Source organism: Rhea pennata, chromosome 2 (genome assembly GCF_028389875.1).
Source record: "Rhea pennata isolate bPtePen1 chromosome 2, bPtePen1.pri, whole genome shotgun sequence".
Classification (NCBI taxonomy): domain Eukaryota; kingdom Metazoa; phylum Chordata; class Aves; order Rheiformes; family Rheidae; genus Rhea; species Rhea pennata.
In genome coordinates, this window is record NC_084664.1 from 54,822,770 (window position 1) to 54,848,098 (window position 25,329).

Genomic DNA, 25,329 nt, shown 5'->3' on the forward strand with positions numbered 1-25,329 from the left:
TCTACGTGCTTCCTGAGGGGGGAAACAAAAGAGAATTACAAATAGTGTTATGAAGGGAAATAGAGATAACATTATCAGCAGATCCTAAGCGTGAAGATGACTGATTCCCTGCCAGATCTTCTGACATTCTTGCAGATCAGTATGACCACGCAGGGATCACGTTGCCTTTAGTATTCAGTGCGGTTTTTGCAAGCCACTTCTAAAGGCTTATGCTTTGTGGGAGCCTTTTCAAAGACGGTCAAATGTGGGAGACATTTTCAAAGACGGTCCCTGAAGTTTGCCCTAGCTTTGGAAAACAGAGTTTGCCTTGGGACGACGACAGTGTAATCCAGTGGCTCAGAAGAAAAGACCGTTAAAAACTTCAATGCGAATGCAAATCGCTGTGTATTTCCATTCTCTAAATTAAGCTGTAGGCTTGCAAATGTATGTTTTTCCTTTTCTGGACAATACAGTAAAGTAAAATAAAACTCAAAATAGAGGCAATAGCTGCTGTCTGACCTGATCCTACTCATCATTCTTCTTGTAGCTAGCAACATTCAGAGTGAATGGCTCCCTTTTTTTATAGCAGAAAAACAAAAATCATAGTGCAAAGTACCTTATCCATATGCCAGTCCTACTGAAATCTGCAGGATGTTTTCCTTAACGCAGTAAAAACTTGCTATAAAAAGACAGTATGCTACAGTGACAGCAGCTCCATTAAACCCTTTTTAACACACATATCAGTTGGTTCCCAATGACACTTTGAAGTCCTTTAAAACTGTGCATATTGGCTCACAAGCATCTGCTGCAAAAGCAGAGTGCTAATAATAGGCAAGAAAAATCTTCCTAGCAGATAGGTCTTTGGAACAGTTTCTGCTTTATATCTGTAGCAAAACACAAATCTAAACAACAGTACTTACTTAGAAAGTATATAGATAGATCCCAAGCTGCTCCCAGGCATGTAAACCTGCAAAGCATACAGCTCTATACCATACTCATTTTTTTTCCTTTCATTTGAGGTTCTGGAAACAGCAGTGAGATAACTGAGAACTGTATGTAAGATAGAGTTGTTTTTCCCTGTACCTTATGCATTAGCAAAGCTCTTAAACCAATTAAGGAAAACCTCAAAGCTTTTAAAATACGCAGTCTGGTCAGACAAATAAATAAAGGATTTACACGCTTAGATTCAGAGTCCAGCTGAAAAAGTGACCTCCCACTCCCCATGTTAAACCTTTCTTTCTCCCATCTCCAATCAGATAGGTTGCTATCTCCTGCCTTTTGCCAAGAAGATTTTATATTACTTGCAAGTCCTTAAGACAGTAAGACCTAAAGCCGTCGTGGTACAGCAGAGAAGCAGCATGTAATACTGTCTCTAAATCTTAATAACTACACAAATGATGTTAATGGGAGGTAAAAAAAAAAAACACATCGGATCTCTCCCAAAGGAAGGGATTTGTTCGTAAACACTTTCATTATGCTTGGGCACAACATCAAAACCGGGACAAACAGGACCTAGATAAAGCCTGCTGAGGTGCAGCCTCCCTAGAAGTAAAGAGGGCAACAGCCCCAGCTGTTGACCAATCGCTTAACTTGCTTCAAAAGTCCACTCCTCCAAGAAAATCTCCCATATATCTTGCAATTGACATCGGGGCAGGATTTGAACTAGCCATAACCATACACACACACACACACATATATATACACAAATATATATATATTCACACATATATATATATATATACACATGCAGACACACATATATATGTCCCTGCATCCACTGCTGCTTCCTGCCAAAGGAAATACAGGGGGACATATAGCTTCGCCCCACTAGTGAGCAGATAAGGAGGGATGTATGTCACATTCTTTGCAAGGTTTTTTTTGGGGGGGGGGGGGGGGGGAAAGATCCAAGTGCAGCTCTCTGCAATTTGCTGTAGGGATGCCACAGAGCACTGACAAACTCCCCATCTCACCCTGCAGGATGCTGCAGTTTATTACATCCTTCCAATTTATGTTTCCTGGGGATTTTTATTGCACTTGAGGGAAGGGACTGTATCAAACAGAACAGTCCACAGTGCTGAATATCTTATTACCCTTAGGACTGGCCTGCATGTGGAAATACGTGGGACATGCACAGAGCAAGAGTTTTAGGGTTTTTTGGCAGCCTGTCCTCAGCTGCCTGGTACCAGAGGGTCACAAAGGCTAACAGACCATCACGTGCCCCACTTGGTCACTCCTGACTTGAGCAATTCCAGTTGCACCAGGTAGCCTCAAATCTCTCCAAATTTAAGCAGATCTGAGAGAAACACATATGCATGCGTGCTGCCAGAAAACTTAAGGCTCTTGAAGAATGAGGACATAAACTAGACAAAACAGAGCAGAAATTAATCTAAATTTCCATGATCACAGAATACCTGGTGGCAGGGCATGTGCATAACTAGTGAAGAAAATAAATATCTGTGGCAGATCCCGGGAACAGTAGCACGGTTGGTGGGATTTGAAGGAGCAGTACTCTGTCTTCATTTCATACACTTCAAACTTAGTTCCTGCCACCTAATATAAACTGACTTGGGCGATGGTGACAAATGAGTGAGGTGACAGTTACCATTTCTACCTTCACTGTTGCTGCCCCTGATAGAGATGCAATGGAACTGAATTACAGTTTCTAATTTTCTGAAGGTAAAGAAGGGCTTAAATACAATTGTCAGCAATCCTGAAAAAAGTCACTCTCTCCCCCAAAGGGGGCATTTTCATGTGATTATCGCTAAAAGTGTGAAATGAGATGCAAGAATGTGGTTATTCTTGACACCTTTTTTTATAATAAGTCCCTAAGGAAAGAAAAGAGAATGCAAAATACTGGTTTGAGGTTCCAAAACAAGACAAATAATCATTGATAATGTCATCTGCTAGGATGAGGGGCCACTTGGTTGAAAAAGGGAGACACCCTCTTGAAATACAGGATAGTCATCTCATGAAAGGAGTTCAAGTGGCAGTGCACATTTACCTATGCTATTCTGTCAAAGTCACTACACGCATTCCTGTACTTTTCTTTAAACTATTCAGTTATATTTCTGTTATATATTATTTTTTAGGATACATGGTTTTATTTTTCTCTTTGTCACACTCATGCACAAATTTTTATGATGTTTAAATACTGTTATTTTGGAAGCTCTCTCTCTCACTTTCTCCTATTTGACATATTGTTCAACTCCTAAGGGAATAGATATATGCCTTGTATTTTTCTGTCTGGAGAGATAAAACCTTTAGAAAGAAGCCTTTAAATTAAAAATCTTCTGAGCCCCTTTTCTTCTTTTTCTTTTCAAAATGTCGTCCTTTTTGCCCTTTGACTCTGAAGTTCCCACTGGCTCATTGCCCTGGTTATTTTTCATCACTACTCTCAGAATTTTTGTGACTGTCATAATCATCCCTACGGTTGGTGCATTATCATTGGCATGGATGAACATTTCCAAAGCCCCATGTGGATTTTCCACTGCACCACATCCAACTGAGTCATTCCTTCTGCCCCAATTTCCTTATCAGTTGCTGCTTGTGGTTCAACTTATGCATCTGTTTCAGACTGTTTCTCAATCTCACTGTCATTCAAAGCTGCAAGGAAAGCATTTAAACCAATATTTTCCTACCTGCATATCTGAAAATTTGTTCCAAGGTATTACTAAGCTGTAGCTGAGATGATTATCCTCTATTCTGTAACCTTTAATGAAATAACTCTCTCAGCCTGTGAGAGCTGTTGATATATGAGCTTTTGCAACTTTAAGTTACTGACACACTACTTACTTCAGTTTCAGGTACAGCAAAACATGGGAACAAGACTCAGGGTTGTTTAATAGAGAACTCAGGAAAAATACAGCTGTGTTAGGTGGCTACACAGTACATTTTCTTAGTTGATTGATTTTAATTCAGAAAAATAATCCTCATTGCTGTGTTCTTACTGTGCGCACGTAGCACTGTCTATTGCAGTGTAACTTTACCAACATAGCTTCTGCATTTTGAGTTGTGAGCACAATTTTCTTGCATTTCAGATTCAGATAAAACGCAGTTCCTGCTACCATCTAGACAAAAGAAGTGAACCTGGAAAGTAAGGAGCAACAGAGCGGCAATATTACTGAGAAAGGATTAATTAGAAAGGATTAGTCAAAACACTCAGGTGACAGAGTAACTAAGAGCCAGCTGTAAATAAATGCCAGCCTGGGAAAGACTCTGCACTGCCCTGCAGCTTGGGCATTTAAATACGGAAAAAGAAAGAGCCGAGCGTTACGAACTCAGCACGATGGCAATTTTCTCCAATTAGTGCATTGCCATAAATAACTAGTGGCTTGCTAGGCAAGCCCGAATCCAGGCTACGGCACTCATCCCTGCAGAGCTATCACGGTTGCATCGAGTTTTGTCAGAGACACACCAACCTGTAAGGTTGCGGTTTTATTGCTGATTGAGGGTATGGCAGATGGGGAAGAGCTGCCCCAGATGGTGTTGGCCTGTAAGTATTTACAATGGGAGTGCACAACACCAAAGGAAGAGGGAAAAAAATGGTTGTTGATGTTTTTCCATTTGATCTTTCCTCCACTACTGCAAATCAAAGGAGTGCGGCTCTACAGTGTCTTGGTATCAACACAGAACGTGCAGATAAAAGAAGATTATTTCCAGTGTTTGGGTTAGTGAACGGTGGCAAGTGTCATAGGAGATGGTTTTAGCACATATCAAACTTTCCAAGATTATTTAAATGTGTTGTCTGAGGCTAGTACTGGGACTTCTTGCCCAGGAGGAGACCTGGTCAACATATGCCCTGCTAACGGCACTTCACAAACCAGTAACAGAGCTGGGTTTGGGGGATTTTTCTTCCTTTCAAAAGGACATTTCGCTGATTCTCTTTGATAATAAAAGACCTGCAGGTGAGCTGGACAATTTCCATCAGCAAAATGGCCCTGCAGGGATAGCATCCATCATCCACATACAAATATGCAAAGGCAGTACAAGCTGATTTTTCAACTAATAATTAACCAAATCATTGGTCAGCCAGCCGTGTACTGAGTCTCCATGCTGTATGGGAAACCTGGTCGTAAGAAAGCACTCAAAGCATTCAGAGGATTGCATATGCACTAATTCAAACAAGCTGAGATTTAGACTACCATCAGTAAAGGTTGCACAGACATCACTGATACTGGTCAGTGCTAAATCAAACCAAAATCATGTACCAGGTCAGCCCTCAATACTTGATCCGTCACATGTATCACTGAAAATTCATGGGGAGCTTATCTGCATTTGTTTGCCTTTTCACTTACATCAGACTTCATGTTGATGCACTGCTCTGACTCCAGTGTTTTCGACTTGTATATATACACGAGAGTACAACATGGGTAGATGGTTTTAATTACCACAATTTGTGGCCGCGTCGCTATGAAACAGAAAAGTGCCTCTTCAAAATCACTGGGCATTAAGAAAACCATACTTCCTTCTTTCTACTTTATAGATGAATATCCGCTGAATTTGACTCTTCCTTGCTTCAGAATCAGTATTTTGTTTTCTTTTTTTCTGGCCCATTCCAGCTAGGGAAAATACTCAGTTAAAAACAACAGCACTTGTTCAGCCTCATGCTGGCAGACTTGATAAGGTGTGTGGAATTCAATGCAAATTTGAGACAGCTAATTCCTGTCAGAAGAGACTCAGACCTGCAGAAGACAGGCATGACTCTTTCTTTTAATACTCTGAATAACCCCTCCGGAATCAAAAGTAGCAGCAAAATGATTATAAAACTGTAAGTGAGGGGGAAATCAGGTAGCAGATCAGATTTTTCCCCGTTCAAGCTGTCCCCTGAATGCAAGATATTTCCACCTGGTCTCTGGTCCTTCCACACATGTTGGAGTCTTTAAACCATCCATCAAGACGCGGTCCTTTGTGCACTGTGGGATGGCTGACCGGTTGACTGCCTCCCTTTCTTATTATTGGCCTTCTGCAGTCCTTTTCAGCTGATTTAGCTAGCCAATTCAATGAAATATAAATAGCATTTCAGATAAATGTTCAGCCTGTTATAATACCTTCCCGATGTCTTTCTGTTCTCGCTCTGGTGCATAAAAAAGAGCTATAATACCTTTCAATGAGTTGCTGAATCCTTTTAGAAACCTGATATATGCTCAGGGCATGGTTTATTAAAGTATGAGGGATATAGGCATACGCATTAGCAAAGTCTAGCCAACTAAATTGTTCAGACGAGAAGAGCAGACAATCTTCTGCCTCACAAATCAATTGCTCTAATGCAATAACGTGCTCCAAGCCTGTGAAGTCTGGGCCCACCTCCCTTTTCTGCAAAGAGGTGTCCACAGCCACCCTGACCACAAAACAAGTAGAGTTTGGGCTTTTCTGATTTTTTCTTTTTTCCTGATAAAGCTGCTGGATAGCATAGCAGAGGAGAAAGATTATCCAGGTTTTACTTTCTGATCTTAAATTTTCTTTTCTTTACCTGTATAAGGTAGGCTTAATGACATATAACTAGCTGATAAATAGGCAGAGGAGGAATCAGGAATGTTATCCAGGATTTTTCTGAAGCATGACAGAGCTGTAGTAGTTCCCCTTTCTTCCTGCCTTAGAAAATAAGCTAACACTTACCTAAAGTTTTTTTGTCTCCAGATTATTTATTTACCACCGTTCATCACGTAGACTTAGTATTTATTTGTATTTAAAGCAACAGACAAGTTAACAACAAGCCTTTCAGGTGTTAAATAACCTCCAATAAAACTCCTTCCCCTCAGGAGCGTCATTTCTCACAATGAAGATACCTGAATGAACATTTAGGTCTAATACTATACCCAGAAGGTCAACCAAGTGGCAACTGAATGACTTCCACCTGAAAAACTTCACTGCATGAAGAATAAGAGCGCATCCCTCTTGCTTCTGGAAGCAGAATTAAATGCAGATGCCTTTTGGGAACCGAGCTAAGTGGCGCTCTCAGTCTGAAGAAAAGGCAGCAGGCAGACCCCAGCTGTAAGCCTGCCACTCTTCACTGAATTCCCATCACATAAAGCCAAGGAAGAAATCAGCTATGGTCTGGAAATCTCTGGTCCCTGAACTGAACACAGAATAGCAGCTGCCTCTAGCAATGATCAGACCCCAAGAAATGTAAGGCAGCATTTTCCTGGAAGCAGAAATTATAGTAATTATACAGCTGAGTATGCCCAAATCAATTCCACGTATATCTGAAACATCTTTTACTGCAGTATATGAGTGCACTTTTTGTGCAGCAATGGTGCTGTGAATTGCCAGCAGAGAAACTGAATTTGCTTGCTTCTGCACGATACAGCAACAGTGGAGTTTGTCTAAGTCTAGATAAAAGATAAAGTACAAACTAGAGAATTTTGCTTTGCTCAGGCAGTAGACCAAAATTTCCAAGTTTCTTCTTGGAGCAGAAGTAGAGCGCAGCACATAGCCAGGTATCCCATTAGCACATGTGAAATGAGCACCTAGTTGGGAAGATGTAGGTGCCTCAGCCACAGTACAAAATGTTATTTATGCAGACATCCAGTGATCTGGGTATCTGGGTCTTCTTACCTGTCTTTTTACCCAAGGCTTTCCCTGTTTGGCCTCTGTAGTGCAGAGGGGTGAAAGTCACTTCATTGCCTCCTACTAGCCTGCAGGAGCGAGTGCCCCAAGGGAGCTGCTGCCCTCAGAGGCACCAGCACGGATGGCCACAGCGCAGCTGCCTGGGCCAAGAGCCGGGGCTTTTGTTGCTGTCAGCAGTGTGGTTTGCTTTAGTCCCACTGCCAGCAGGCTGAGGAGGGGAAGGCAAAGCCAAATTCCTGCTTTCAGAGCCCTCTGGAAAGCAAGTCTCCTGCCCCAAAGGTCTCATGTGGAAAGCAAAATGAAAGTGGGTTAAGAAATTTTACTAGCCCATTTTGTAAGTTCCTAGGCACTTAGTGACAAGGAAGCAAGCAGAAGTAGAAAAGATTCAGACGGTCACGTTCACAAGCATCTCAGTGGTTCCTCGGCAAATTCTTAGCACTGGCCTTCTTGAATATTAAATCTAGGTGAAGTGTTTTAAGATGAGCAGTCAAAGCCCAAAAGCATCACTGGCAAAAATTATACACAGTGGTTGGGCACTATTGGGTGCCAAAGAGGTAAAGTGCCCTTTTGTTTAGGATGCACAAAGAAACTATTTCCTTTTCCTGAAGTTGGTGTCATTTCCAGCCCTTCAAAACTACAGAGCACCTGCTTTAGATTTATTGGGTGCATTGTGCTATTTTAGGCAATAATTTCAGACATTACAATGATGAGAAATTCATAATGTATGCATCTATGCCATTTCTTTGCTTTAATCTGGGATTCAGCAGGTTCTTTTGATGACCAGCAAAAATAACTACAGTCACCACAGAGGATGGGAATTTGTGACTTTTATCCAAAACTCTGTAGAGGTATTTATTGAGCAACTGCTTGTGTTTTCAGAGCTTTGCTCCTATCAAATATAACAGATACTCAAAGTACTTCCAAGCACCTCCTTTCCCCTGTGCACACTGCCAGAGATGGCTTTGGACCACAGCAGTTCATCCATGTTTAGCTGCAGCTTTCAGGTGGGCCTCGGGAGACAAAGTCTGAGGCATATTACTGTGACTCAGAGGTGCAGTCTGTTTGGTATGTCTCCTAAATACTGTCATTTGGAGAGCCTGAACAGCTGCTCCACAAGATGATTTTTGCTCTCTCCAATGCAACTGGTGAGCAAGCAGGCCACAGAGATGCTCTGTGATGCCCTGGAAAAGTTTGCCCAACGATGGGAGATTACTGTACTCATGTAAAAATAAATCATTATCTTCCTCTCTGTAAGATAAAGGAGAAGACCCTCTGAATACAGATTGCCTGAAGTGCTGTTCTGGATTTCCAATAGAAAGAAAATAAAGTGATATTTCCAGCAGTATCCACCCCAAAAGTCTGGCAGGTTTTGCTGTGGTCTCCTGACCCAAGACCTAGAATTTGCCATGCTAATTGCCACTGCTTATCAAGTGAATATGCTACAGATTCTTTCCGTTCTCACCTTTGTTTTGGACTTCGCTCTCACTAGCTTAGTGTGGTCCTCCAGGTCATCACATCTGGCCTGCAGTGCACAACCAATGTGTCTTCAGCTTCTTGTTGTAGCACCAACCACCCTTCCGCACAGGCTGTCCATGGGGGCATCCATCTTCAGAGCCTCCTTTCACATTGTAGCTCTCTCCTAAGGCACTAAGGCATTTCTGAGAAAGATAATAACCCTAAAAAAAAAAAAAAAAAAAAAAAAAAAAAAAAAAAAAAAAGTACCAAAGAGCCACCTATCTTTGATCTAATGGTTAATTTTCCCTGAATATGGGTAGCTAAGTCTTTAATTGTTTTTAAAGCTGCTCACTTATATTTAGGTATTTAGGGCACTTGGGACATGCCATAACATGAATATGACTCTGGCATTTTTAGAAAAGGGCAGTGAGACAGGCAGAATTACTGTCTGCTTTTGCTGAAAGAAGGCAAGAGCTCTACACACACATATGTATGCGCGCATACACACTGGATATGTCTTAGGCAAAAAGACTCATGTCTAGATAGACATTTCTTTTGTCACATTTACAAGGAAGGAAAAAATATAGAAGTAGATTTTTTCCCCCCTTGACTAGAGAAAGAAAAAGGTCTCTGATAGTTTATCTATCTGCAATAGTTAATTCAAAGATTTCATATTGTTATGGCATCTCTGCAATACAAAGGGAAGGAAACTTTCAATTTTATTCAAAAGGATGATTAATTTTGAAATGCCTTATTGTGCAAGTGTAGGAGGAAGCTTTCATTTCGAGGGGCTTGGCACAATATGTCTTGCTCAAGTTTGGAAGTTAATTTTGGTGCTAATTAGTAAACAGTATTTTTATTGCTGTTGATGGCATTAGGTTTATGGCTGTTTGTACCTGTATATCACACACCATATAGATAATATATGTACAGAGCAAAACCCACCTTGCTCCTCACAGCACAGAGTGCAAAACCCCCTGTTCCTCCAGCAACCTGGGCAGGACAAGAGCTTACTGTGACCTCTCATTTTAAAATATTGCCTGATTGTTTGGCTACCCTTTTCCTGAGGCGATTCAGCTGTAGGTAGGAATGGTGCTGTTACCCACTGAATAGCCTATTCATCACACCTATGTGTCCTGCCGTCCTGAGAGGGCATGGAGAACCCAACCGCAGCTGCAGGCACAACCTGTGTTTCACAACGGGGTCTCCATCCTCTTAGCTCCAGCAATGACTTTCCAGGCATGACCCAATGCAGTGGTATTGCCTGAAAGAGAGGAATGGGAGCAAGTGTCAGTAACTATCCACGTAGCAGATGGGCTCACACACACGCTAAAACCAGCTCCGCTCCCCTCCCCCCCCCCCATGGCTGGTTGCAGCAACAGGGTCTGGCAACAAGGCACTCTGAGTTGCAAGAGTAGTTGCTGAGGACCAGCTGAAGGTCTTGCTAAAAAGCCACATCTCTGCCCCTGCATCCCCTGAAAGAAAAGACAATCCTCTGCTTTACCAGCAGCAAAAACTCCTGCTCCTCCAGGCATCATTCACCCTCATCTTCTTCCAGAGCAACTGGAAGAGTCCCCACTTACTTTTGGGCAACAAACACTGTATATTAGCTGACTTGGGGAAAGGGCAGCACAGGTTTGCCAATTACTAGCACTTTCAACTGGCTGTTACAGCATAAGATCTGGTAACTCCTCTCAGCTGGGGATTTGTAAAGCTCAGCACTCTGCATCCTGCAGGATCAGACCCTGAGCAGTATATAAATCAGTTACAGGTGCTTGAATTAAGAGAATTAATTAATAAGACCTTCCCATCCCCTGGAGGTATAGACCACAAACAATGAGTTGGGTAGGGTACAGCCAACATAAAATGCTATTAATCCTGCATTTGTCCCAAGTGCAACAGACTGTTCAGAGCTATTCTTCATGCATGTAATACATGGAATCACAGGGACAGAGCTGACCTTATTCCCTCTATGTGCAGGGTATGGCTCATGCAAGATTAAATTTCCTGATGCCATCACAAAATCCCAGGATCTTCCCCACAAGTTATCCAGCAGTTGTCATTCTGGTCTTGCACACGTATTCTATCACTCCACATCTAGCTCTGTCTTTTAGCAATTAATATTTATTATCTTCATTGCCAAAGCAGAATGAAATCTTGTTATTTTACTAATATAATTCCTTTCTTTAAGACAATTATACATATCACCTGAAAACATTAACTACTCTTTCCCATTCTAGAGCATTTCAGGAGTAAAAATACAGCCCGGCTCGAGTCTTCACCAGATCAGTAAGCAAAGGGAAATTTGACATCTTCACCTGGGGTATGGGTGCCTAAATAAATCCTATACCAAATGATACTGCAGTGCTGCACCTCTGACTCATTAGACAATTTTGGCTTAGGGCTATGGCTTAGTTCAAGTGAAAACTGGGTGGAGTTACTTCTGCATTTATCATTTGTGGTGTGGAAGAAGCTGTGATTCATTACAAAACTGGCTGAAAGACAGGGATCTTTGCCCAAAGGAAGCCCATTAGTGGGCTTCAGAAGCTGTGAAATTGTAAAGATGGAAATAGATCTTTGCTGATATAGTCAAGAGGCTGGAAAACATCTTTTGAATATGCTAGAGAATTACTAGTTCATTAACAAGTGGGGAGTGCCTACAGATTCTTGTCTTACTATACTGTAACTTCTTTTCTTTTCCAATATGTGGTATAGAATTGTGGTCCCATGGCATCTTCTGTGCTCTAATTTGGCATTAATATGACAAGACAGTCTCGGCAGCATTAAATTACTAATTTCCATCAGGACCTTGACCAACCAATCACCTATGGAAGTGGCTTCCCAGTGCAGGAAGTGCAGCGTTAGCCCCCATTCAGCGATGCCGGTGACGAAGGAGCCATATTCACACTTATGGACCCAGGGCACTGAGTGGGGAGCTGTGGGCATCCCTGGCATGGGGCCACATGTGCCATGGGCATGCTGACAAAAGCTGGAGCTGCTTGGTCCCTCCAGGAAGACCTTCCTTGAAAGCAGCCCCACACAGTGACAAACGCCAGGGTGCAGCCAACAGGCATGTGTAGAAGGCTCCGGAAAGGCAAAGCTGCCTTTTCTGGTGCTTGTGAGGAACTGGTGCTCCAGGCTGATGGCACAAGTCTGTCAAACCTGGTGCACTGCTCCAGCAAGACACCGTGCTAAATCATCTGTCAGCACCTTCGTTTACAGGCAATCAGTTTTAAAAGGCACCAAGCTCAGCACCAGCACCTTCTTCCCTGCAAAAATCAGCATCGAGGGTTTATCAAGCCACAGCAAAATGGGAGAAGAAAGCAATCCCCCTCACCCCACTTCTTACCCACTTGACAAAATTGCTCTTTGTTGTACAAGCCTCAGAGAAACTAAACTCTGCCAAGAACTACAAAAATACAACGCAAGTGACAGTTCCCTGGTGGTATGGGCTTGCTTGGCACAGCAGACATTTGACACCCACCCTGGAGCAGATGGGACACCTTGCTGGGCAATTGAGCATGAGTTAGTGCTCAGGTCCAGGCTCTCATCCCCCAAGACTGGGACTCAGACTGTGCTCTAGCTGTACTGAATGGTACCAAACCAAACCAATGAAGACAGTTACTGCTTGATTTATATAAACATATATATATATACACACATATTTATATATTTGCATATTTATGAGTGCAGTTTTGATTCATAGCTGTGCCCATTCTCTTGTATGTTGCAAAACTTCAGTGCTTCGATTACATTTTTCATCAAACCCATTTGCCAGGAAGTATATGTTGGGGTGACAATAATGGTGTACAATTCATTCTGTAGGAGTTACTGTTGATGGACTTGTAACAGATACCTTTTTATTTCAAGTCACGTATATGGACTAGGAGGATGTTTTTTCTCAGTGCATAAAGGTTTGGTACTCTAGGCTCTGGAACTGTGCAAATGCCAGAACTTCTGGTCAAGGGTGAGGGGTATGCAAGACTTTTTCCAAAAAAAGAAAGCAAAAACCTCAAAAAATTAAATTTTATTTCAGTTCTAACTTTTAAAAACAATTTATATCTTGGTACTAAAAAAAAAAAAAAAAAAAAAAATCCTTGAAACAAAAATTCATTCAAAAGGAGAACTGTGATAGATGACAGTCCCAAACCAGTCTGAGCAGCAAGTTTTAGCAGCCTTATATTCTTGATTCTTCTCCCAAAGCAACAATTCATCTTTTCTGCATGTTTTGATTTTTCTGTTAGTGGCATTTTCCAGGGGAAAATTATTCTGCTCAGAACAATTTTCCTGACCAGCTCTGTATCACACCATGGCTCCCCTCTCCTCACCCTTAACCCAGGTGCCCTGTCCCCAGACACAACGCTTCTTGCGCTGTGTTACGTATTTTAGGTAACTAAAACAGTTGTGCAGCACAGCTGTAGTAATGGGCACTTTCACAAGGCACAACAGCAGCGGTCAAAAGAAAACAAAAAAATCTGAAACACGGCCAAGGTCTGAGTTAGAAAGGCTGCTTTGCCTGTGCAGTTCTTTTTCTCTCGTTCCTCCCTGCTGTGCTCCTCAGCAATTTGGTGCTGTGCCCTGCTGTGGAAGTCACCTTCACTTCATCTGTGGGACTGTGAGCGTGACTGCAGGTAGAGATATTTTCGAGGGTGAGGCTGGCTGACAGCGGTGCCCTTCCTCACGTGGCTGCTCATGGCTGCGCCAAGCAGGCGTGTCCCTGCCCGCACAGCCCTGCTAACCTGCTGGCCTCCGTCAGAGCACTTCCAGCTCCAGTTTTCTCCATCCCCTCTCGTCTTGATGCTGTCCGCTGGAGCATTTGACACTGTCAGCCTGCAAACGTGCCGGTTTTAGCCGTGTTTTCTAGGGAAACGAAGCTCAGGCACTTGCACCCTGTATGCGGGAGCGTGTGCACCCACCTGTGAGCTGTCAGATTTGACAACAGGAGGCTCGGAAATATTACGTTCTTACAAGTCTTATGAAAATGGGGGTGGAGGACTCTGTAGGGGCCCTCACTGAAGCAAAGGCTTCAGCTGGAAACATAATCTTATCACCTTATCAGACACTGGAGAAGCTGCACACCAACCAGCCCACCTTAATGCTTCGACCTGTTTTAAGTGGAGCTTGAACTGTATTAGAAACCAAAGAATCAAATGCGTGAGATGCATGTTCACAAGAAACCTGTCTGCCAGGTTGCCCTTGTAAGACTTTTTGTGATAGGTGAAATGGTGGGAAAATGAAGGAAATGTATCAATGCAGCAACCCTGGGTTGGAGACCCTGGGACAGATGGAGGGAAAACCCAGGGCTTTGAGAAAGGTTAGAGACTGAGAGTATCATGTGTCAAACAATATGCACAGAGGGACCAGAGCAAGTGAAAAAACAGCAGAAATAATCCTACTGGCAGTGCTTAAATGTCATACTCCTGGCAGAGAAACCTTTCACATATTTCCCTGCTCACAGCTCAAAGCTTTCCAAATGCACCAGGCTTCTGCTGCTTCAGGGGTGAGAGGGGAGCTCGGTGAAGGAGCTACGCCCTGGGAAAACCCTACAGGTGAGTCATTTTCTTCTAGGAAAGACACAAGCAGCCAGCAGCTCTGCACCACCACCCTTCTCCTCCACAACCACCAGCACCTGGGTCCTCAGAGCCCACAATTAAGCACTTACAAAAAACTTCTATTTTTTGAATCCCAAAAGATTCCTGCATTACTGCTCCTGACTTCTCCCATAGCTACTCCAACATAACAAACTCTCTGCTAATTCGCAGGGAATTAGAGCACAGGCTGATCCCTGGGAACTTACCCCACAAGAAAGATCTCATGGCAGCTCCTGCTCATGGTTTCCCAGGTGCTGGGCCATGGCTGCATATCCTCTGCATGATGGCTAGCCTTGCTGAGGAGTTTTCCCTTCCGGCTTGTCCTCCTCAAGGCACGTGTCCAAGTCCCATAGTCTTGCCCTCCAGCCTGCATGTGACCTGCTGATGGGACAGCAGACATTTCCAATGTGCCTTCACCTCTCAGGAGGATGAGTGGGAAGGAGATATAAAATTTGAGACATTTCAAGAGAGATTGAGAGGATGCAGCCATCCCTTGGAAAACCTGCTGCCTCTTACTAAACAGGAGACAATCAGCCTCCTTCCCCTTATAACAACCCAAAGGACCCAAAACATTATCAGTCTAGGCTGACCACCATGTTGCCAACAAGATTAAAATTAGACTCACAAGGTTTCATCAAGAGAGAGCTTAATTGCAATGCTCAATCAGGCTGCAAAACCCTCTAATGGCAATTGAAATAAAGTCACTCAAGACACATCCTTATGTGTCATAGGAAAGAAAGTCTGCCCTTGGATGAATCACTCGGTGAAGCTGTACTACATGTCCCTTTTCCTTCCCACCTGCAATGTGCACCACCACCTGGTCAGCATCCCCCCATCACACTGCCAGGCTGAAACTCAAGGCCAGCAACCTGCCCAGGAGGGCAGCATAGGGCCCCCAGCATGGTGAATGCTGCCATAGCTCATGTCTCTGAGGAAGCAGTCTATAGCCAGGAAGCAAATGGGATTAGTCACAGTTTTGGTGAGACTCTCATGAGGAGACTTGTTTGGCTCTTCCAAGATAGTATGAAAATACAAAAGCTACTGATGTCCGCAGGGGCTCTCAACTGTAAAGTTGAGAAATCTTCTAGTCAAAAAAAAATACATCAAGTTAGAAACTCTCCTATTTCTAATAGCAATCTATCTACTTAGAGAAGAATGGCTAATGAAATACTTCCCTTGCCCTAGCTGTGTCTCTGAAAACAAAGCAGCATTGGACCAGCTCTACTCTTCAGTGAGAGATCTTTAAGGCTTTCCAGCTAGAAGTGAAAATATAATGTAAATATATGCTATTAAATGAGTTTGAAATTGTCCCCAGTTCTTTTAATCTTGCCATCCTGAGGCTGCAGTGCGACTGCATCGCCTGTATCAGCACATTGAAGTCACCTCACTTTAAAAATTCAGGGCTCTGCCAACAGCCATTCATACATGGTTATGCCCTAATGAAGTTGTGCTCTTGACACTACTATCACTATTCCCCTGTCAAGTTTCAACCTGGTTTTGTACACAAAGTGGTGGGTGCTTTAATCTTTTCGTCTCTATATGAGTCCCAAAGGTGAATGAAGCAGCTGGAGTGATACTGAATAATCAAGTGGTATCTTATTTAACCTCTTACAGTAACTAGGGGCACCTGGTGTCATATATCGTACAGGAAATTTACTACATGCATAGCCTGCAAACAGGTATCAAAAACCCGGTACCTGGTAAACCAGCCTTTCTGCTTATGTGGGCCATGACATAGCCACGTCCACAAGCACGCACTTGAAGTTAGGTGCCTGCTTATCAGACTGAAATCAAATCACCTTTGCTGCTTGGGGATAGGCACAAGTGTGTTGCTAATCAAGGAACAAGCCACATGCATATTTAAATATAATTATCATCTAGTGAAGGAGCACTGAGTGAGCAAGCACAAATGACAAATCCTCTGTCATATGAATGTCTTCCAGAGTTCACAGGAATTTTACCCTCAGGATCATGTAGAGGTTATGGGACTGCATCTGAAGGGAAATCCATTTCTCTTCACTTCCAATTCCTTGATGGTATTCAAAGAGGAAGAGCTCTTAACGTCAGGTACTTAGTATTCCAAGTTTGTTTCTGACAGCAAAGATATCTTGAGGACAGTAAGGGCTACATCCTCTTTTGTCTCAAGAGTGAAACTGGACAGGGCGAAAATCTCACATTCAGCTTATTACATTCCTTAGGCAAACAGCTCTCCCCTGACAGTCAAGCTACTGGCATTTACTTGTCAGTAAGCAGCAATAACAAAAGAGAGGGAGAAAGGCAGGGATGTGGTAGTACAAGCATGTCCTCCTCCTCCAGACATCCTCCACCGCTGATTATTGCTGAACATTAACAGCACCTCAGAGCTGTCGGCATCAGAGCCATCTCTGACCATTGCTGCCCAAGGGAATGACAAGCAACTAAGAAGCAGACTGGCATTTGATGCATTGTGTGTGTGTGTGTCCCTCTCTCTCCATCACCACGTGCTCAAAGGGGATTTTTGTTTCTCTTCCTTTTGATGCCTCCCTCTTGCAAGGGCTGCTGAGGTGGCTCCAGGGCAGCTGAAGGTGTGCAGGGCTCCCTTGCGCCTCTGCACATGCTGCAGCATGCTGCAGAGCATGGTTAGGACAGTTTTGCTTCAGCTAGCAGATCCCACTAGATTTCCAGAGGCCTTCACTTATCAGTACGCACGTGACATGCCTGAACTGCCTGGGACTACTGACATGGGAGAAATGTTGGCAGCATATGCCCTGGGCAAGCAAAATGCAATCCTGGATAAGGCACAAAGACATCATGAGAGGATTTGGCAAAAATAGTGGCCATGCAATATGACATGGTCATATTGCAACCCTAAAGACCGAGTCATCTCTTATCTGCCTCTTTGTAAGAGAAAGCTATTTTCCTGCAAGTTCTAATGCTTAGTAAAAGAGTTCACCAAGCTAAAAAAGGAGCTGCGTCTAAGAGACAGTCATCAAAGCCATGAGATGGCCTTTCTATGACACGTATCTTGCTTCTGTGCAGGACTACTTAGCACCACCTCTCTTCTTGTCCTTACAAGCAGGGCAAGTAGTTGACTTACCAAGATACATGTTTTTCTTAAGTTTTCTAGTGAACAAGTATTCACTTTCAAAAGAAAAATCACTTCAAAAACAGCTGCTAAAATTAAACTTACTATTTTTTTCCTTCTCTCTCCCTTTTATGACTTTTATAAGCAATTACCCACTTAATGTTTTGAAATTATACAAAAAACTGCAATACCAATCTTTTTTCCTCCTTGAATGTGAAACCTTAAAAGCTTTTCTAGAATACACAACAGCATGAACAAATCAATTTGTCATTTTCATTCTCATTTTTTTAAATGAATAGGAAGCAACAGGCTACTTATTCATCATTGAACGTATTTTTGAATTTCATAATGGTGAAGAAATTTTGTTTGACAGCTCTAGAACCTGAAGGCAGGATTCTTGTTTGCACTATGGCCCTCGCATTGCTGTGGGAGTGCTTTTAAAATAGCTGCATGGGCTATCATGCCAACACATCTCTCTAGCTTCTTCTTTCTTCTAGCAGGGTGGGACATACGAGGGGTAACAGATTAAGCATGCCTGCCCATGTGGAAAAGGTCTACAATGAGAGCTGGGCCATGTGAGGAGATGAGGTGCTAGCAGGGCTCTTCTGAAGGTGGAGCCCTTCAAGATGGTGAGCCTTAGCCCCGCAATGGGGCTACAGCATCAGCCTGCCACCTGAGAGAGCAGCATCTGCCAGGAGGAGTCATGGGGCAGGAAGGAGCCTACGTGCCCAAGGGATATAACGAGAGCCAGCTGCGAGTGTTTCGTGCTCAGGAGCATTACGCTGCTGGAGCAGAGTCAAGGTGCATTAGTGTAATGAGGACTGGCCCAAGGCGTTTGTCTAGTGAAACCCACTGCCTTCCCTGGACTCTAGGTGTGCAATCTGGGGCACTCACCTTGGTGGGGGGGTCAAGCCTAATCTTTCCCTTCGGCTCAAGCTGTCCTCAGGAGGACAGCTTTGTTTTTGCTCCTTTCTGATTTCGACGCAGACAAGTTCCTGCTAAGATCAATGCATGTCATCGCCACTGACCAGGCAGCATTTGGCTCTTATTACTTGGAAGCGAAAGCTGTTTCTTTCGACAATGTGTAACACACAGCTGAAGCACAGCTCTGCAGCCTGTAAATAAAAAGCAAAGGTTATGCACAGCCAGGTCGCAAACATCCAGCTAGGTCAGCGAGCTTAATAAAAGAGCTTAAAATCTTTGTTCTGCTCCGAGACTTGTCTTCCTTGACAAGAGGAAGCATCAGTGTCTGGTAAGAGAGACATTTCTACTTCTATCCTCTGTCTCCAGGCCCCCTCTGAAATCTCCTGTGGCAGTCAGTGCCTTCTCTCCAGAGACTCCTGACCCTGACCACTTTTGCTGCAGTCTGACAAGATTTCAGAGAATAAAACATTTCCAGCTCTCACACTGCATATCCTCATTCTCGTTCATACTGAATTTTCTCTCAGAACATGGTCCATTGCAACTTCCTACTCCAGTGTTTAAGTCAGAGTCTCTTTTCCTGTCTTTACCATCCTTCACCATCTAAACCAATCTACACCTCCTGCTAGATCAAGGCACTTACCAAATACTGCAAACACAACGTCAGGAAGATACCTTCTTTAGGACTCTTGTGCTTGAATTTATACAATGCTCTCCTCATTCTCCCCTCTGATCCACCTGAAGGATGTTATTTCTCTCCTCTACCTGGTGTGAAGTCAATCAGGAAGTTTGCCCCAGATCTGGGTGGAAGCGAAGTTAACCTAAGCTGAGGTCCTGTATGTGCATCTAAACTCATACCACCCTCTATGTTTCTCAGTAGCACAACATCTGATAAAACCCATTCAAGGTCTTTTTAGACTGGGTCCAAGCAAGAGAAGAACTCACACAAATTACCATTTGTCTTCAGCTTGTGTGGAGAAGAGTAAGGGCCAACGGATTCTTCTAGGTCTTGACCCAACACTTCTAGGGTAAGAGAGATCACATGCAGTGAAATATCTAGAAGAAAACAAAGAAGGGGGACCAATCCATCCTGCAAAGCCTAAACCTCCCCAGTACCATTCCTTTGCAGCAAAAAACCTTCTCCAAAGAGAAAACAGTAGCACAAGGAACAGATACTCCAGCAAACATGCTGTAAGTAGCAGCCTTGAGTAGACTGTGAACATATCAGTATGCTCTAATTTCAGATTTCCCAAAGGCTCCTCCTTATATGAAGGCTCATATTCCTAAAGCAATGGAGATCTCCAGTCACACTTCATTTTTATCACCACGAACAAGTAAGTAAATGAAATCAGATGTACAAAAGAAAGGTTCACCTTTCCCTCTCCTGTTTGTACCAAAGGCTTCAGAATTGCTAGGAAAATGCAAGAATAAAAGACAACTTCAAAAAGAAAAAACAAAATTCCAAGAATCATCACATCTCAGATTTTTATTCAACAGTGAAGTTGAAGGGAATATTGTTTTCCTCCCTTCGGGAAATGTTCCAAATGGAAATTAAGTAAAAATATCACCCCCCCCAAAAGTACTCACAATGAACTTTTCATTAAATATATTTGTTTGGCAAAATAAAATTAAAAAAAAATTAGAACCCGTACATAAAAAAATCCCTTGCAAATTTGTAACACTGTAGCAATGACAACAATGTAAACCTGGATGTTTGGCAGTTTGAATTAAGTCGAAACTACTGCTGAACTTTGGACCAAGAAAATAAAAATCACTTTGAGTAGCAACAAGCCAATTTTAGAGGCAACTGAGGCTTAGGGAATGCTATAGGGACAGAACACGCTAGTGGCTTCATACACAGTCTGTGCTAGTGATTTGCTAGTGTAGGGCTATTTAAGAGCTGGAAGGAAAAGTTAAAAGCTGTCGCAGCATTGCAGCGTATGGTACAGCAAAAACCTGCAGACTTTCCATTCTGAGAGCCGATCAGTTGGGTCAAGGCCGGTGACATGAGCTGAGGTGATGGCGGAAAGAATAATGGCAGTGACAAGTGGTGCAAGCACTGGGAAGCAGTTAACAATTTTCGTCATTGCTTTGGATTCAGTTGTGAGCAGACTCTTGGGAGTGTCTGGGGAAATCTTCTGCTTACAGTAGCTGCTTCTGCTCCCTACCTCCCCCCTCCTTCCAGTTAAAGCCTCTCCCCTGCCAAGTGGGTTTCACAGGCATGCAGTTTGGTAGCAATGTCCTTATAATTAAGAATGTCTATTCCAGTATTAAAAATGTAAAAAAAGTCCTCAGGAGGATGCTTCTTAGTGGTGGTCTTCACCTTACGCATGGCCACTGGCCTGCAACTAGAAGTTAATTAAAGCAATGTGGATTTGGATGAGCAATGGGGAAGATGGGAACAGGGGAAGGAAGGACGCAGGGAACAGGGAGGAATGCAAGTGTTTTAACACCCCTCCCCAAAGCCAAAATCCAAGGTGCACAAGCGGGTTCTTCTTTTCTCATTCTCTCTCTCTCTCTCTCTCTCTTTTTTTTTTATCTCTCCAGTTATAGTATTTCCAGTTTTGATGCAAGATTCAGTGGCAGCCTCAGTTACAGTCATAAACAAAGTCGTAGTTGCTAGGTTCCTTCGGGATGGGTGGGGGAGCATCCGGGATCTGTATGTTTTCCAAGTCAAGGAGGCGTAGCTTTATCTCCATGCTGAGCAGTGTGTCTAAGTCGTTCCGCGTTAGATCGCTCAACATATCCTTCCCAAGAAGGGCATTCAGCCCATCGGTCCATACACAGTACTGCACAGGGAAAGGACAAAAAACTACCATTAGTAGACTTTCCATATACAAACCGCTTAGCAGGCCTTTCCTCTACAGTTATTGCTCCCTCAGAGACTTATGAAGAGACATACAATGAGGTAGATTCATCTTATTAGTTCATACTATGAGGAAGACATGCCACAGAGTTGCTCCGAAAATGAACAAAAAATTGATTGAAATAGGAAGAAATGACAAAATTCAGGTATTCAGAAGTTAGGCATCTTGTCCAAGTTGTTGCTGACTATTCCTGAGTAATTATGGGAGGAAGAATGGTACCTGACTTCGGACAAAGAACCTCTGGAGAGGCCTCCTTCTCCTCCCTTTCCCAGTATTTACAGAGAAGGCCTGCCTTTCTTAAACATTTAATTCCAAGACAGCTAAGTTAGGTGAGCTCAATTTCATTCAAAATCCCCCTTGACTCTTTCTATACGAAATTCTCTGCAAATCGTCTAGTTTAATTTACAGCAAAGTTAACCTACGTAAAAGTGCTATCAATTGACCTGTGCAGAGATAGGTTCTTGTTTACATATCTATATCTACCACTATTTTACAGAGCACAAAATAACACATCAAAACTACAGAGTCAATCAATATGGTATCCTTCAGGAAAATAAAATGCCAAGCTATCTGGTGTAACTCTAAATGCTACAAAGACTGAACTGGCCTCTAAAACCAATTCCATATTGTTACCTTTTTCCTAATAGGAGATGCCACTTTCTCCAATGACTGACAGTTTAGGATAAACATGGGATGAATAACCATTTTAAATAAGCAACAAACCCATGGAAGACTGGTGGGCTAGAGTCAACTTCTATCAAATAAATCACTTTCGTTTATTACTAAAAGCCATTTATGCAACTATGAACAGAAGTACTCAAATGGCATCATCTAAAAATAAAGATTTCAATCATGAACTTGTGTGTCCTAGTTTGCAGGAGAAAATTAAATCAACCGTAACTGCATTTTTATCTTACAAATGCTTCTGCTAGATTTCATGCCAAAAAATGGATTTTAAATTTAGCTGACCATTTGCTACAAGTTTAAAGATAGCCACAGTTGACTTTATGCTACAGCAGAAATGATTGTTTATAAGAAAGAGAACTCCCCCTCCAACCTCTTGGGGTACGTCTTCATCCAGAAAAAAGGGCATGTTTTTAAAATAGGATGTTTAACACACTTCCAGCATCCATGAGTGAAATCTGACCCATTTAAGTCAGTAACAGAATGGTAGCAGAGCTCAAATTTCACCCGGAGTGTAGATAAGCCAAGCTGTAGCTTTAATATGAGATTAGCTATATAGTGGAGACTTTATGGCTCAGGCTGTCTTGATATTAAGCACTAAAGAAACCTACTTACCCTGCCTATTCAAGGCTCTTGAAGTGTGTTACTTTTGAAGCATGTGATTTTTTACAGAATGGATTCAGAACATCAGAGAAAGAAAAAAACTATCCTAGAAACATAATTATGTTTGAATATAATTTTTTAATGTTTTGCTTAAAAGCAATCTTTGGGAAAGTTTTCCCTGTGAAGAAAGGAACAGACTGGCAAAAGACCCTGCTCAGCTTACAGAAGTGTGGGGAATCCATTCCACAGATGCAGCACTGGATGTAAAACCTGCTCAGTGGGTATGGCCAGTGCTTACTTGGGAAGAATCCCAGGGTGCCAGGACAAGCAGAACTGCAGTTCGCTCCTGTTCCAGATATAACTCATTCAGGGTCCAGAGAAACCAAATTCTGGCCTCAATTCAGATGAGTGCAATGGCCTGTAAAAGGGGCTTCCTCTCCAATCTCCATATTGGCAAGTGCATCTAATTAAACTCCTCTACATTCTGAGCAGAGAGAAATCCTAATGAGCTGGTTAGAAAATGGAAGCATTCATTCAGAAGCTTTTTTCTTTTTAATATGCAAAACAGCCTAAGAGCCACTGAAAAATTAATTTACTACAGATTCATTTTCATAAAACTCCAATGAAACCTAATTATAACCTCCCTCATCAGTTTCTCTGTCAAAAATCAAGGATAGGATTAATCCATTTTTTTCCTATGTAGTTGAAACCAACTATTAGTATTCAAATGAAAAACAAATATAACAGAGTGATCTCATAGTGCTGAATCCTTTAGCTAGCAGTAAGCTCCAACAGATGGCTAAGAGCATTGCCCAACTTAAGTGTGCAAGAATGAAATTCAAATTTCTATGATATTGGTTCAGTAATGAGATTTTATTAAAGAAATGTTTTGAAGACAGCCAGGGAGGTTGTGCAGGTTCCATCCTTGGAGGTTTTCTAGACCCATCTGGACACAGCCCTGAGCCACCTGGTCTAAGCTCAAGGTGAGCCTGCTTTGAGCAGGACGTTGGCCTCTGGACCTCCAAAGATCCCTTCCAACCTGAATTATCTTATGATCCTAGTTCAGATTTCCTTTTTAGGACACATTTGATTTCCACATTCAAACATCACTCTACAACCACAAGGACTGGAGAAGTACTTAAAAAATAACGAAACCTGAAATTCTCATGTACTAACATCATTCTTGGTGTTTCACACAAAGCTTTCCAAATCTTAAGATTTCCCTCACCAAATCTCCCATGTTGTCAACCCTACTAAACTAGCACTTCTATCGACAAGTACCCCAGTTACTCCCACGAAGAGTCATGGGCTGCATAACATCCTATTTGCCTTTCCTTGTGAGTGCTTCCTCTGAGCACTCATACTTTTTACTTTAATCACAATTCACTCTTCTGTAGGCCATGAAAAAGTACAGAGGAATGGAGATGCCTTTTTGAAAACGTTCGTTTGGGAACTGTCAAGCAGGAGAGACCGCTGCCTCCAGCTGATTTTTGAGCATGCTAATTTTGTTTCAAAGAGTGAGATCAAAAAGAGAGATAAAAATAATAGGTGTGTTAACACAACCATGAGCAATTGGGTTACTGCCTTTTACAAAGTCACTGCCTGTGAGTAGGGTGCAGTAGCAGGTTTTGAGTGTTTAGTCCATTAAAACAAGCTTGTAGCCACAAGCTATATTTCCAATGAAAGCAGCTGAAAATTTTGTTGATTTTCGTGACCATTTGCCCTTACGAGCTGAAACAGACTAGAATTCAACTATTAGAGAACTTACATCAGAAAGTATCTAACATATGTCCAGTTCAGAGGATGAAGACAATCATGTCTTGCTTAGAACAACAGCTCTAACGGCACATTATGCTTGGGAACCTATTGCTGTTTCTCTTAGATCAAAATTTACCAGTAAATCTTTCCCTGAAATAAACATGCTTGAAAATGACCCTCAAATATTAATCCTCAAGAAAACCCAAATGAGCATAACCTCATTTCCTCTCTTAAAATTAACATTTGAGGATTTTTATCAGAAAATGCAAATGTTGAAGTTGCATAACTAATGCACTTCACTTGTAATGCAATTTCATGCACTTTAATAACACTACATAATACTGTTTAATGTAATCTTATGTGTTTTGTCTTTCTAATGCAGTATCCTGAACTGAGACCAAATGTGATACCGCAAAGTAAGTGTGCAGATGGAAAACCAACTCTTGTTGCTTTAGAGATAGGAAGGAAATACTTTATTCCTTCTTTACTTTTTTTTTTAATACAGAACTCGTTCTGTCTTGTGTGTATTTACACTGAGATTGTTTCTATGTAAGTGTTATCCATTGCAAATTATCCCACTATGGAGATGAAAGAAAGAGAACCATCTGCGATTACCTGTCATGAGTGAGTTTAAGCAGTCTGAAACTATGAATTAGAGGATATGCTAATTCTGGAGAACATAAGCTTACAGTTTACAGTCCTGTTCCCACACTAACTGCTCTGCATCAGTTTCTTGTGAGACAGGATACGGGGTTAGATGGACCTTTATTCTGAGTCAGGAAGATCATTTGTATGTTCCTGGAAAGCAGACCACTGCCATGATGGCCCCACTAAGCCCCAC

At 42.4% G+C, this 25,329-nt stretch overlaps 1 protein-coding gene across 5 annotated transcripts in view; it reads right to left on the reverse strand.

Moving 5' to 3' along the window:
- Positions 1-20,047: 20,047 nt before the first annotated feature.
- The window catches only part of ELMO1 (engulfment and cell motility 1), a 312,145-nt gene continuing 306,863 nt past the window's right edge, over positions 20,048-25,329 (reverse strand). For all 5 annotated transcript variants that reach the window (XM_062569560.1, XM_062569561.1, XM_062569563.1 and 2 more), the window contains one exon: positions 20,048-21,365. In XM_062569560.1, coding sequence (XP_062425544.1) covers positions 21,165-21,365 — 201 coding nt within the window. In that variant the 3' untranslated portion in view covers positions 20,048-21,164. The remainder of the gene's footprint in view (positions 21,366-25,329) is intronic.